The sequence below is a fragment of the Parambassis ranga genome, chromosome 7 (genome assembly GCF_900634625.1).
Source record: "Parambassis ranga chromosome 7, fParRan2.1, whole genome shotgun sequence".
NCBI classification, from domain to species: domain Eukaryota; kingdom Metazoa; phylum Chordata; class Actinopteri; family Ambassidae; genus Parambassis; species Parambassis ranga.
In genome coordinates, this window is record NC_041028.1 from 6,531,810 (window position 1) to 6,547,749 (window position 15,940).

Here is a 15,940-nt window from a genome sequence, read left to right on the forward strand (position 1 = left end):
TTTAAAACTTGTTAGCAGTGAAAGTACATGTCATAATAATAATGGCTGCATTCCTGATGACGCGTAATGCGTAAAGATGGCACACCTAACAGAACTGAGCCAGGCTACCTGTGCTTTGTCTGAATGACCAGACTTCCTGATCACTGTGTTATGATATTACCTGTATGTAACCTGCTGTGCGTGATGCTGCTGATCAGGAGGACTTTAGACTCAGGGTGTCAGTCACTGCCCTGCCGCCCCCTCTCTCTGTCACAGTTGTTTAAATGAACAGATACAATGCGCAAAAAGGGTTCTCTGGAGGTGGTCAGTCTCGAACCTTACAACAGCCCAATGTCACATGAGTGTCCTCCTGCACCCCTACCTGATGTCTCACTGTGCGTCCTCTTCAGACAGGTGAGTTCTGACCTACCTGTCAGTCACTGCAACAAAAGGCTCGAGCTGAACTCATCTTATTTTGTGCCTAAATCTCATTTCCGCGTCTTATTTAAATAGTTCCAAAAACCTTTTTTGTTTGTTTGTTCTAATGTATTAGTGGACAGTTTAGTGGCAGACACTGTTGGGCAGCATGTCGGTTTGCGTTGCAGTTATCACTTCATGATTGAAACTGGGAGCAGACCTGCGCTCTTCCCGAGTTAATTAAAACGCCCCCCTGATTGGACGGGCAGATAATCCCAGCGGACCGCGTGCTCCTACTAACTTGCGAGCAGGGCAGAGCGCCAGTCACAATCTGCCCAAGGCGAGGGAGGGCAAGACAGACACGCAAGAGGAAACCGACTGTACAGCACAAAGCGGACGCGAGCGCTCCGGTCTCACCGAGTACAATTAGAGAAGTGTTGTTGAACGTGGGCTATGCGCGCAACAAGGGGGGAGCGCAGTGTACAGAGGAGGTGAATGCATGTAGAGGCTTCAGAGCTTCAGATTCACAGGCTCTCCTTCTTGAAGAGTCACTGCGCTGACAGAGGAAAGGAGTGAGGGGAAGACACAGACTCCTAGAAAACTGCAACTCCTGAAGAGAGAACTTATACGTGAGTACAGCCTTCTAAACAAAAGATAGGATAACAGCACAGCAGTAGACTTTTCCCTGTCAGAATTTCCTCTGGAAGAGAAAATGAATGCCAGCGAGGAAAACCTGCTCAAGTCCATCAGCAACGACACGCTCCTCGACCTGACGCAGCGCTACGGCCAGTCAGCCTTCGGATTTGGCCCTGCTCATGGTGCTGGAAGTCCCGGCCGGTTCCCTCTTACACCGACCACCGACTTTCTCTCCGGGCAGACGGCGAAGTCCAACGAAAGCGGAGGAGAGCACACGAGCGACGACGAGGACGGCTTCGACTCACTTGAGTCCCGGAAGAGAGGGTCATCGTACGGAGACGACAAGCCCGGAGGGCCCCTCACCAAAAAATCCAAGGAGCAGCGATCCCTTCGGCTCAGCATCAACGCCCGGGAGAGGAGGAGGATGCACGATCTGAACGATGCGCTGGACGGCCTGCGCGCCGTTATTCCCTACGCCCACAGCCCCTCGGTGAGAAAACTCTCCAAAATAGCCACTCTCCTCCTGGCCAAGAACTATATCCTCATGCAGGCTCAGGCTCTGGAGGAGATGAGGCGGCTGGTGGCGTATCTGAACCAGGGACAGACCATAACTTCACCAATGCCCACAGCCCTGGCGCCATTTGGACAGGCTGCCGTGTACCCATTCTCGGGCTCCGCACTCGCCACCTGTGCCGAAAAGTGCACTACTTATTCTGGGGCACCGTCGAGTCTCTTCAAACATTGCAACGACAAGCCTTGATTTGGTTTAACTCCCCTTCCTGAACTTTTACCTGTACTGCACCCATGTCTCTCTCTCTCTCTCTCTCCCTCTCCCGTTCTAGTTAATTTTTAAATCATTCTGTGGAAAATAAAGCGATTTTAGTCTAATGCATAATCTTAAGATATGGTTAAGTAATTATACTGCGATGTTTCACCCAGAATCAACAAACGCTGCATAGAAAATAAACTGTTTAGGCCTTCTGTTAGGATGACGTCCCTGTCACTTTGTTGCTCGTACTTATACCAGGCCAAAATATGAGTTTGGGTAAATGCTATCAGCTCGCATTTGTAATCTATGCAACATCCAACAACAACAATACAAAAAGAAGAAGAAGATCTAATCTCAATTTTCAGATTTAACACTGCAATTACGAATCCCTTAACTGCCTGTATGATGCTATTATGGGGAAAATCTGATGTGATGGTGGCTGATATATTTTCTGATACAATGTTTTTTTTATTATTATTATTTTCATTTATTGCACATCTCTCTCATGATTGTATTGTACAACTCTGAAAAATCACTTGCTTCAAACCCGATTATACTCATGGTTATATAACTACAGCCTATGAACTGAAGAAGCGTTTTGGTTGTGTTGCAACAAGGATTTCATATATTGTTTATATGTCTTTATAATTAAAGCACATGTCTATGCTCGGACCCGGTTTGCTTCATTTCATCAACATTTCAATCATTTTGATTTCATATTCAATATTGATTTAAAATTAACCACGTGCATATGAAATTATCAATGTTTCTGATGTCAATGCTCGTTTTAAACTCTTGTGTGTTTTTGTTTATATTTATGAAACGAGAGAATTCTGCGCAATAGTCTGTGGGAATTCACCGTAATTATGCAGTAAGTAATTTCTAAAAAAAAAAAAAAAAAAATCACAGCTGCTCAAATGATTTCTACTTTTCACCTCTTTTGAGTGCCCGCTCACAAAAATGAGTTGGCAACTTTTCTTTTACTTGCATGGAAGCCTCTGACGTGAAGAGATAGGTCTAAACGAGCTCTGTGGAGCTGGTGGGGCCCGTTTGGCACGCAGCGGGGTCGGTGGCGCTGAGGGGAAGGGCGCAAGATCCGCCCGGGGCACCCAAGACCTGTCTCTGGGTATTTGGGTGATTGCAGGCTTCCTTGGCGGACTCTTATACCCTGGACAGCTATTAACACGATTTCTGCCCCTGTCTCCTTGAGAGACCTTAATGCAATGAACGTTGCAGGGCCAGTTTCCTTTGCAGGTTTGGCAGTGGATGAATTCAGAGAAAAATCTGTGGCTTTTGGCGTTTAAAGGTGTTCACAGTGCAGTGATGTTTATATTGCTGAAAACACAATGTGTCCTTTATCGGACACCACGCACCTCATTCTAAATATGACACAGTACTCTGCTGGTCTTAAAGTGCAGCATTGGTTGTGGTTAGTGGTATAAAAAATAAAACACATAATCTAACAAAATGTAGAGATATTTAGTGTATCTGTTGCCTAATTAACACCATTATAGATTATTTTCTAATACTTAAAACACAATGCTCTTACACTGACTGAACAGGTCAATAAATATTATTTTATTATCACCAGCATGTGCAAATGTAAAATATCTTATGAATAATACACATATTTTCCCATCAACAAGATGAGCTAGAATGTTTTAATCTCACAGGTGCCTTTCCTTCATATTTACATGACTTCATTTGTGTTTATTCTACACAAGCTAAGCCACAGTTCAGAACACATCAGACATTTACATTAGGCCAGTCAGTTTATGCTAGTCAGACACTAAGTGATCCACCCCAGTCTCTCTCTTGCAATTTAGATACATGTCACAACAACAGGCCACCCATGGCATCTTAAATTGGCCCCTCTGATGACACATGCCTTGTCTAAGCCCCACGAGACAGTTAGTGCAGCAAAGAATGAAAAGTGACAAATGCTGCCCCTGATGTGAGCACTCATGGCCCTGTGCTCCGTCACTGTCCACACAGCCTAATTTCCATAAATGAGATGGTTGCTTTTTTGATGGTTGAGTGGTCACTTTTCTTCCCTATAGGCCTGTATGATGTGAAGTCACTCGGATATATATATAAGTTTTAATGGCCGTCAGTGTGCATGGTGGCACTGTGTCATTCAGCGTGCTGCCTATATTCTGTATGTTAACACAGATATGTGATTTTGCTTCTCTCACACAGTTGTGCTCTGTGGCCCTTTAGCCTCCCAGCAATGAATGGACTGGTCATAAAGTCAACAATTATCTTTGTATTTCAGTGTTATGAGGATAATTTTGTAGATTAGGTATGTTTGCTTTTCACCTGTTAAAAGAAGAGATTAGAGATTAAGGAAGAGGCAAGGCTTTCTCACTACTTTCTTACTACTGGGTGTTTTATGTTAATGTGTGCATTAACAGATTTTGTTGGTACACATAAAAAATTTAATGATTTTAATTTAATTTATTATAATTGACTATACTGTCATTTATGTGTTTATATAAGTATAATTTATACAACTATGTTTTAAACATTGTAGAAAAAAGGCTAAAAACAGAAAGACTGCAGCAATAAAACAGTCTTTTAAAAGCAGTTACTTAACGTGCAGTGATTATATGTTAGTTGCATCTACAGCTCACATTTTTAAATAGATGGTAGCTGTATTGCAGCAATTTTGTCTTCTTATTCTGCTCCACGGAAGGTTTTTATAAAATACTAAATCACAAGCGTGCAACTATTACACAATTTTAGAAAGACCCAGATTAAACCTGGCAGGATAAAATAAATCTCGAGCATAAACAAACATCTATTAGGCTGACTTTTTTTTTCTATCTCTCTTGCTGACAGTATCTTTGTTCAGACAAACGCACTGCTCTACAGTCAGTGCTCTACCACTCCTCACGACAGCCCAGTGTGGTGCAGGAGTACGGACAGACTGTGTGATGTCTGTAAACATTTGTGTTTGCTCTCAGTGGGATAGAAAGGGAGTGATTTCATTAGCATGGCTCGGAGCTTTGAGGTATGTTTGTGTGCTTTTTTTTCTAACCCGATGGTATAGTACTAAAACCATATGCCCTTAAGTGTGTACCTCTGCCTAATGCATCTGACAGCGCTGTTTTCTCTAATTAAGTTCTCTCCATGTGCAAGCTCATGTGTCTGATACACATTGTAGCACTCTCTCACACACATACTGACTATACTTACAACAGGGGCCTTGAAGGAAAATGAACATACTTCAGCTCTGATTATGCTTACAATAGAGGACCGAGGGCTTTGTGAAACCTTTGTTTTCATTAAAATTTGCTTATGGAAGCTTGGTGGAGATTTTAGATGTGAGGTGGCAAAGAGACTTTGTTTTTGAGCAGGTTCATGTTGGGGGAAGGGGTAAGGCTGTGCGATAAACAATAGACCTAGACACAGTGTGTGTGTGTGTGTGTGGAGGAGAGTTTTTCAGTGTGTGAGGTGGTAGAAAGAGGGCATAGGAGGAAGAGAAGAGGGTGCCGGAGGTGGCACTGTAAGGACCCATCCAACCATCCATCCATGGACCATGACCCCGTGCCCCACCCCCCACCCCTCAACTTCTCTGCTTCACTATGACATCACACTTCATCGTCCCTCCCAGCCCCGCCTTGTCGGAAACAATGAACGGGTGAGTCAGTTGGTTCCGAGGAGCCATGTGATTCGGGGCGACGTTGCTGCAAGTACAGCAGGATGGGCCAGGGCCCTACATTCATTAATCAGACGCCCAAAGTGGGGGATGGAGGGTATGGGGATGTGTGTTTGTATGTGTCTGTGTGTTTGTGCATCGTGTGTGTCTGCTTTTTGTGCTCATATGGCTGAAAACCCTCCAAACATGGCAGCCATGCAAAGCGTTTTGCCTTTCGCCACAAGGCACCTGACACCAGCCATAGTAGGCCCAGACAGTGTGGCAGGGGCCAAACTGGGTCTGGTGGGGGGAGTGGAGATGGAGGAGGGATACAGTCAAAGCTATTGTTGATTATAATGTCCTGTTCATGGCTGTAGCTATCCCACAAAGGTGGTCTTTTCCTCTAGAGAAGATGTATGTGGCTCTAAACTGTCGTACTCAAGTGCCCAATTTGGCTCCAAGACCTCCCCTCCACTTTGTTAAATCCTGTATTTTCTCCTCCTCCCTTCTCCTGCTAATATGACTCTGTGTGTTTCTTCTCATCCTCCTCCAGTCCCTCCCCCTTTCCCATCACTGTGCTCATCACACTAACTCTTTCTTCTTTTAGCGTGTTGTCTTGACAGAGGATATGAGCTGACAAACGGGGGCATCCGTTATTGTAGCACAGCCTAATCTCTGTAATGGCCCTACAGATACAGGACTGGTGGTGGGCAAACACAAATCCAACTCAGCACACTGGACAACTGTACATGCAAAGCCCTGGGGCCAACAATCATCTCTGTGTTGAGTCTCTGGTATACTATAACCTCTTTCCTTTCATATAGATGGCTCTGCGTGTCTCTCTACTCGTCTTTCACACATACATGCACACGGAGTCCTCTTTCCATCAATTCAGTCCTCTCGTAAAGACTTGCCCTCTGACGGGAAACCACATCTTTAACATTTGGGGGATGGAGGCAGGTACTGACAATGTGACTCTGTAACAGATTTATATCCCCCATAACACGAGTGATTCAAGCATGCACGCGCAGACACACAGACACACAGACACGCACACACCGGGCCCGGTAACCCTCTCCTCATTCAGTACCAGCTGAGGAGCACCACGGTTTTGTGGGGAGCAGGGGGAGCTCGTTATCCTCATTAATTAATGACAAAAGCGATGTAATTGGCCATCCATAATCCTCCATGCGGAGACGGTGTGACAGGCAGGGCCGGGACCAGCCTCTACTCTGAGTGCAACTCATAAACACACACAGAGAAAATGAAGACACATTTTATCCATTTTTTTTGTGAGTCTGTGTAGCCGGTGATGCACTTGACCAACAGACTGGCTTGTAGTGACAAAGTTATGCAAAAGGTTGGAGGAGAGGAGCAAGTGTGACTGTATATTTCCATCACGTGCAAGGATGTCAGTGGAATTTTTTTTTAATGCTCATCTTGTTGGAGTGTTCGAGGCTCCACTGGGTCCGGGCTGCAACATGCTGCACCCACCCTCCCTCTACCCTCCCCTCCTCTCTGGATGAAAAGACAAGATTAATGGCACTTCCTGTCGCTGACGATCTTGCACTAGCCTAATTAAAACCATTGGAACATGCGCGTGGCCAAGGATCAGTGGCTTTTAATGAGGAGCTTGTAGGCTGATTTGGGCCTCATTTTCTGCTTAATAAGGCCGGTTTAAAAAGTAATTTTGGAGGGATGTGACTCCTTTAAACCTGCTCATTATCAATGATAGCGCTTCACTTAAGTACTTCAGGAAACGCTGTGTTTAATTAATATTGTGTCGCGCACGTGGATTAGCTGACAGGCTGGAATAGTGGAGTGCGAAGGGAGCTAGAATTGATGAAGAACTTTCAAGGGCACTGATTTCATTAAGCAGCTTCATTACAGCCCAAATAACTCTTTATGTCATTTCAATGCTTCAGTTGGTCTCACCCTACACACACACAGACACACAATAATCTTGTGCTAAACAAGAAAGGGACATCAAGGATTTTCACATTTTAAGTGAAACTACACAATGCTTCTGGTGATCCTAATGACATCTCTCTGATTGTGTTACTGTCATAAAGAATTAACAGTGTTTTCATGTTACATGTTGTTTTCCTGTATTGTTTTTATTTGCTTCTCTTCTCACAGGGTTTTCTATGAAAGCTCACAAACAGCTTTTAAGGTCAAGCAGTTTAGGGGCTTGAGTGTGCAGTCACAACTTTTATTGTGCACTTCTCTCACAACACAGTGGCTACAAAGGCTCTTACAGCCTCTTCATCCCATTGTGATAATCTTCTTAGCCCCCTGACTCCACTGTTCAATATGTATAGAGCAGGAGAGAGCTGGACTTGAGGGGCTTTGAGTGTCGTAGAGCTCACTGGGATTTGCCTCTCTCTCTCTCTCTAGGACCAATTACCACATACAAGCAGCCTGAGCACTTTGATCTATGACATGAGGCTCCTTTTGTTACGCAGACACAAGATTTAGTACACACGCACACACAGCCACAAAGCAGGTGATCATTTTTAATCTATTTACTGTACAAACCGTGCTTTGGTGGGACCGCTATGGAATAAACACAGCAGAATGAGGCAGACGGGGCCAGAGGAAGCCTTCACATACTCCTCATTAACAATGTTTATTTCTGCTATTGGAGCCCCCTGTACACTGCACCTGTAAAACATGTTGTTTAAAGACACAGTAGCTTAAATGCCAACATAAGTAAAAGTCTATAGGAAATGTTGTCTATGTATTAGAATATATGCACATCATGTTGTTTTGGAATATGTTTGGAAAATGGCTGGAAGATCACTTCATTGTAGAAATGTAATATTCTCTAATCTTAATCTTAATCTAATTATACTGCACATTGACATGCAAATTCTGGCTGAATTCCTTTGCATATTTGATTGCCTTGCTAGCATATGTGCTAGCTTTTAGCCTTATATTTACTGGTAACATGGACATGTCAGCACAGAGACAGCAGATTGCTTTGTGTGTTGATGTTTGTGAACGGTCTCACAGCCTCCTGCATCTAAATTTGTATTAAAAAGCTGCACTTACATTTGGTCAAATTTCTTTTCTAATATTCGGTTGTCTTTATATTCTTTAAAAGCTAATCTCATGCCCAGTAAGTGCACTTGTGATATAACTGGTTATGTTGTGTGCAGAGCTTCGGACACACACACCAATGAGGAAAATTTACATCACACTGAGCATGACACCGCCGTTCATAGAATCACTTCACAAGTGTGGCTAAAAATCACACATGTTCTATGTACTGTTGTTCGAAACCGTGTTTCCACAATAAAGCCCTTGCTTGTTTTTAATTAACCCTTGTCCCTGATGAATTGTGCTTGACCCTGCTTTATGACAAAGGAAAAGGGAACAGTGTCTTTACAACTCTGGAATCGGAGAAAGGAAAATGAAGTAGGACAGAGAGGGAAAAATCTGAAGAAAACCAGGCGTTACAATTCAGGGAAGAGATAAATTGGGAGAGGGACATGCTCACTCTAATCTGCACAATGGGGACCTGCTTACATTATTTTCGGCATGTCTTGTTGATAGTATTCACACTGTACAACATCCTATCAGGTAATATCACAGTCTTTGAAGGATTAGAGGGAATAAGAGGGCTTTTGTTCTGTTTTGTGGAAGGGATAATTCCTCTGATATTTTCTAACATTTTCATACTAATATGGAAATGGATTTTTTAGCTTTTTGTTTTTTTATGCTTAGGTTCTTTAGGACAATAGACAGGCAGATAATTTTAGTGATTGAAAGAGGGAGACAGACAGAGGCTGCACTGTACAGGCGAGTGTATCAAAACTGTTATGTAATGAAACTGTCTTTGTTTCTCTGTAAGAAAGACTTTCAAGGCTTTTGATATTTGTCACGCTTGACAGGGCACTACAGGCTATACATGAAGCGGTTAGCAACTGGCTGCTAATGCTAATCCCTCAGTGGTTAATACAGAAGCTTCAGTTAAGCCACACAACTCCACTACCTTGTTATTCCCTTTTCATAGAATACAAATAAGAGGATAATATCTGCATATATGATCCCTGAAGGCCATTATTATTGTTCTCCCTTTGTTTTTGGTCCTGAGTCAAACAACAGAAAAACACCTCTTGTTTGTCTCCCCTGCTGTTTGTGTTTTGCTAATATGAATATCTGGAAAGAGATAAAATCATGTGTGAGACATACCAAACACCACACTGAAAATATCACCTTGTTAAAAAGACAATATTGTTCTCAACTAATGAATCAATTAACTTATGGTCAGGCTACTATAAATCATTCATTATCAATGCTCTGCTAACCTTCTAGCGTTATCTCAATGGTCCAATTGCTGTCCCCCAGGTCCTCTGTCTCAAGGTTGATCTGCACAGAGGATGGACATGAGACAGCTGCCCATCAGTCTCCTGCTACAGCAGGCCATTAGAGCACAGCCTGTGTTTGTGTCTCTGTGTTTGTCATTTACAGGTTTAATTAGACAGTGCTGTTAATGGAGGAGATGACTTTGTGGGGTTGTGGATGAATGACACGCCGTCATCAGAGGCTGCAGGGCTGCAATATGTTTCACTAAGAGTTGAGGAGGGGATGGAAAGATGGAGGAATACGACAGAGGAGTGGAGATAAAGCAGAGGGAAAGAGTGAAGGGTGAAGGGAGGGTCATATTGACATTATTTATGAATGGATGGCTCCATGTGTGTGTGTGTGTGTGTGAGTATGTGTATATACATGTGTGTGTGTGTTTGTTAATGGAGCCCCATACTGTATCTCTGTTGGTCCAGGTCACCTGCCGTTCTCTCTGTTGTGTTAAGGATTATCCCAGGAAGTGAATTGGAGCAACAGTAATGTGAAGTGTGCCTCTTACTGTAAGCCCGCCCAGGAGATGCTGACATACACACACTGGTTTCTGGAGAGGATGGTCCTTTCTCATACACACATGCACACAAAAATGCAAACTTCATCCATGATTTATAATAGAGATTTTGGGTTACAAATCATATGCATATGCAGCATTACTGCTTACTAAATGTTTACTTTTCACTTTTTCACTTTTTTTCAAATATCTGGATTTAATTTGTAAAATTGTGGAGTAAGTAAAATTGTACTTTCTTTTCTGATTGTTATTAAAAACAACAGTTCATACAGGTGCTTTTGTGTTTGTGCACAACATGTTTCTCTTCAAAACATGCTGCTCATAAACAAATGAATTTTTTACTACCTGAGGATGAAAATGCTAAATATTACTAATCCAATCAATCTCATCAATCCCAATCCCATCACTCATAATCATTCTTCTATTAATACTGCAAACGTTGAAAACTGTTTTGAGATCCAAGCCAGAGAATAACACAGGACACGTCTTCCTATTTATGCATATTTCCTTCACCTCAGAGGACTGACTCACATTCATTTCTCAAAAACAAACCATAATCTTTAACATCAAACCAGCTCTTTGTACTAAATGTAAAATAAAAAAAAACTTGTATGGTCACTTTTTGTCCCCAAAAACAGCAGCAGGTTGTCACAGTGCACCTTTTAAAACAGATTTATGTCACACACACGCACGCACACACACATTTCTGATCTTCCTTATAAGATGAACATGGGATTTCTGGTAATGTCCCGGCTCCATTTTCATTTTAATCACGACAATGGGATCAGACAAGCCGTTGGGGCGGGCTTGGCCTGGCTTGGTTGATTGTTCTGATTGAGTTTTCTTTGTTTGGCAGATATGTAATACAGCCTGCTTAAGAGGATTTGATAAGAGGGAAGGAGGTTATTGTGCGATTTAATCATGTTCACTGAGGTGAACCTGCACTTATCCACTTCCTGATGGGCAAAAAGTGGTCCTAATATCTCAGCAGGGACAGGGACAAGTTTGTGGGTATTAACACCATTCTGCTGTTATGCCAAAAAGCATCTCAGTGCATGGATCAGCTGACATTGTTAAACAGAATCAGTGAATAGCGTATTTGTGGACTTCGCTGGCTGGGACTGTGTTGGGTGCAAACATAGTTGTTTGATAGCAATTTATGTTTTTTAATGTCCTACCTTGTATAAAAGTTACAATTGTTCATGGATTACTTTTTTGTACTTTAAAAAAAAGACTTTTATTTCACTATTTTTAGGCAAATATTAGCTGTAATATAATGTTCAATATTTCCAGTAGCATTGTATGTGAAAATCTGCCATGCGTTCATTATAATGATCATGAACATGTCACCCAGGTGCAGCTTAATATTAATGTAGATTTATGGCTCTAGCATTAAAGACGAAGGACGATACTTGTCATCCCTTTTTCATGAAATTTGTTGACATTCAGAAAATTTCCTTTTAACTTCAAGGTTTTGCCACCACGGATGCAGTACTTGAAGAGAAAGTGCAAGAGATTATAAAGCTGGATCTCTGGGTGGGTGTAGGTTTAGTGTTTGTGGAGGGTGAAGGACCTTTTACATTTTAACGTGACAAAGGATGTTAGCAAAGATGGATTAGTTTAAGGATCCCTAGACAGATAATAGACAGCTTATGGTTAAGCAAATGTCATGAGGATAAACCGTGTCATGAACAATGCACAAAAGATGAAATTATTGCAGTTGTACACGTAAGGTGTTTAAAACAAATAGATTATAAACTGGAATTAGAGCGTTTTAAGTCACAGCACAGTATGTAATAAAAAAAAATGTCCTCCATTAAACCTGTGTTCTAAATATGTCCATAAGGGTTTTCTGGTATCTAACTGGTCTTGCCGTCTGGCACTGGGAGGATTAACCAGGCTGAGGTGAGGGGGGGTGATCCCCTTCTCCTGATGTTCACTCTCCCCCTTATATTTTCACTTTTCATTAACATCAGGAAGCATAATCATCGCATACAGCTATTGCTGATCTACAAAGATGAGGCAAAGCAAACATAAAATATACAAAAATGTAGGTGTGTGTCTGTGTGTGTGTGTGTGAGAGAGAGAATGAGACGAGAGGGAGAGATGGAGAGAGGAAGAGACAGTGATAGAGTTAAGCCTAGCTTTAGCTTTGCTCAGTTTGTGGGGTTTCCCTCCATCAGCAGCAGTATTATTTACATGAGTCCCAGCAGGGTGCCTGCTCCTGGTCCAACACTTCAGCTTGTTATTCTGTGGTATGTTGATATGATGATTTAATCTAGATTAATATTAGACACCAAGATGCAAATGAATGTTTTTGCTGCTACACAACAGGTGACAGATAACAATACATGTGCCTTTATTATTATTAGACACAAGCACTGATGTGATGTTCAGAGAGATCGTCCAGCAGGTATGGATTTCCTGGATCTAAGCATTAACATATTAATATACATTTTTTAACAGTGTACGCTTAATTACTCAATCCGCTTATGGCCCCTCCTATTCTCTGAAAACAGGGTCATCTTGTGTGTGTGTGTTTACTGTATGTGCTTGCATGTTCTGAGTATCATGTGTGTGAGTCTAACATGCCCTGATGCAGACATAGTTTCCCCCAACCCAACCCACTTCAGCACCACGAATTTGAACAAACACACAGCCCTTTCTGTTCATTTCCTGCCCCCCCCTCCACAATCACACAGCCGGATCCAAACTATCAATCATCTGTGTACATTACAGGCAGGCTTGTGTATTTATGTTGTATCTTCAAAACAATTTAGCCAAACTTCCTTTTAAATTTAACAAACTTCTCTCTCACATCCTTTTTTAGACCTGCTGCATGCAGGCTGGTTGAGTGTGACTGGTTGGCTTAGCGTCAGCTGTTGGCCCAGCCAGACTCAGCTCAGATTGCTCCAGATTAGGAGATGGGGCACTCTGAGAGCAACTATGATCCATATTAAAGCTGCATAAAATGAAAATTGCAAAGATTTAGAGGCGGATCATAGGCCACAGAGAATTTAATCACAACCTGGCACTCACTGTGTGTGTGTGTGTGTGTGTGCGTGTGTGTGTGTGTGCTGCTCTGCATAATACAGAGTGCAGAGTGACATGAGGATTATTGATGTAGGCTGTATTTACTTATCAACCCGGTGTTTAGAGTTGTATCACAAATGTTTTATTTAATGCTGCATTTTTTCTTTGTTATGGCTCCCAGAGAGTATGATGATACACGCATAAGGAGTACAGAGTTTCTGCGTTTAAAACTTAAGCAGACAAAGATGATGTGCTCACAGACAAAAAGAAAAAAAAATCATGGGTTTGTTGGTGTGAGTGGGCGATGAGTGTGTGTCTGTGTTTGAGCACAGCCGCAGATGATAGTGTTCCAGTGTCTTCAACACTTGTAATCTCCCTAAAGCTCTAAATACTGTTACTGTGTGTTGAAATTGTCATCTAGTAATAAATGGATGCACAGAAAAACCCTGAATTCTTTCATTATATTTGGAGCACGTTTTTTTTACAGTAATAAAAAAATGATGCAGTTGCTTTTGATTCTGTTAAATAGCTTTGAGTTTTTTACATAATTACATGTTGTGCTATAATTCTGTGTATTTGTGTTTACTGACTGAAGGAAGTAGTTGATCTAAACCCACGAGCCACCCCGACACCTTGCATTTCTGACTGCAGGAAATGAGGTGAACTGGTAAAGCTGAATGGAGGCATGTAGAACTCTGAGCTGAGCTGCATCTTGATGGAAAAACTCCCACCATGTTGTCTGCTGGACAAGTAGTCCAATGTATCATCCAGGGAGAAAATATTAGTGCACAGCCTGGACTGGGCCACTGGGGTTTGTTTTGAGCCAAGCACAGACATCCCTGCTTCTTACTGGGCTTCCAATCTCTAGATGATGTATTTTAGTGTGCAGACCGTCACACATGTTGGATGGTTTCTATATCAAATAATATAATTACCAATTACTCCCATACTACTTCCTCCTTGACTCACTAGCCCATCTAGTGGTACAATGTGGTATCATGTGAAGTGATGCTAACATCAGTAGTTAATGTCTCTAATTTCCTTAGTTCAGTATTTTGGTCTTTTTAAACAAATGATCCTACAAATTGCTTCTTTAAAACAATCAATTCTTGCACAGTATAAGTATGTTCAGTTGGTGAAAAATAAATATCACTTACATGTATTTCTGTTATAGAAAAACATACTTCAGTGCAGTTTCCAGCATTTGTAATTATGCAGATTAAAACATGTGAATTCAGTTCAATAAAGTTTATACGCTGTGGTCAAATTGACTTCTCACGTACCTACAAAAATGTAAATTCTTCGATTAGCCCAAATGATAACAATCTATAATGACATAATTATTTCATTTATTATAATGCGTGGAGTAACTCACATTTACTGATGATATGTCTGTGCTTTCACTTGAATCTTATAGTGCATAATATTATAATAATACACATTAATGTGAGTGTGGTTTATTTGTTAACTTTGCTTTTGTTCCTTTAGTGTGTGCCCTGCTCACCTGTATCTTTGTTACATCTAATCACACACACTGCGGTCATGCATATAATTTCTCATTGTGCAGATATTTGTTGCATGTTTCTTCTGTTAGCTGTTCCCTCCTCTCTTTCTTCCTCCCTCCTTCTTCCATTCCATATTTCCAAATCCCTCTCCAAGAGCACATTGTGTGTGTGTGTGTGTGTGTGTGTGTCTCCATGATTGTCATACGCACAAATGTGCACGCACACATGCACAGAACGCAGACTTAGATCGAGCAGATGGTGACCGTATTCATTTTTTTCCCCGACTAACATTAACCATTCATTATAGACAGCAGACTAAGCCAATCCCACATCCGCCCCCATGCAACACACACATCCACACACACACACATAGTGTCCAATCATTTTGCCATTAGCTCGGTGATTGTCCCAAAATCTTGCGTGCCCCTCAGTCAGTGTTGATACTCGCTCCTTCCAGACGGTCCCAGCTCTGCTCTGACTCAATCTGTTGACATTTCTGATTCCGTCCCCGTGACTCAAATTTCTCCTCCTTCACTTTAGCAGCCCACAACAGGAATGAGGAGCATCTGACGGTTCCCTCTGCCGCCCCTTCCATCCAATCCTTTTATTTTTTTTTCTTTGTTCCTTCCACTTTTACTGTCTGGCTTTCTTCTGGCAACTTACCCAAAAGTAAGAGGCACAATCACTTTGCTGTTTCTTCCTTTTGTCTCTGCCTCATTTAGAGCCTGTCTTCATTTCTGTGTCTCTGAAATAAAACAGAACAAAACCTGTTAGGCCGTAAATCAGGTTTAATCTCTGGCTTGAAGAAAAGATGAACATTAATCCACATCTGTCCATACAAATGTTTACCGCTCATATTTCAGACCTCATTAGGCCCCGCTGTTAAGCTGCATGCTCATGAATGGTTATCTGCATGCATGCTGCAACAAAAGAAACAAAGGAAGAGAAAGCCGGAAAGACCAATGTGTACAGACATGACAATTTTGTATGCGTGTATGTGTGTGTGTGTGTGCTTGAAAAAAATGCACAGTAAATGCCTCCCTGTAGTGAAAGCAATCTGAGAGTTTGGCCCTCTGCTGCTC

General features: G+C 42.0%; 1 protein-coding gene across 1 annotated transcript; it reads left to right on the forward strand.

The window, feature by feature from the left end:
• Positions 1–750: 750 nt before the first annotated feature.
• bhlhe23 (basic helix-loop-helix family, member e23) lies at positions 751–2,172 on the forward strand. Its single transcript, XM_028410389.1, has one exon. It carries the CDS (start codon positions 1,109–1,111, stop codon positions 1,790–1,792), a length of 684 nt encoding a protein of 227 aa, XP_028266190.1. The 5' UTR covers positions 751–1,108; the 3' UTR covers positions 1,793–2,172.
• Positions 2,173–15,940: the final 13,768 nt, after the last annotated feature.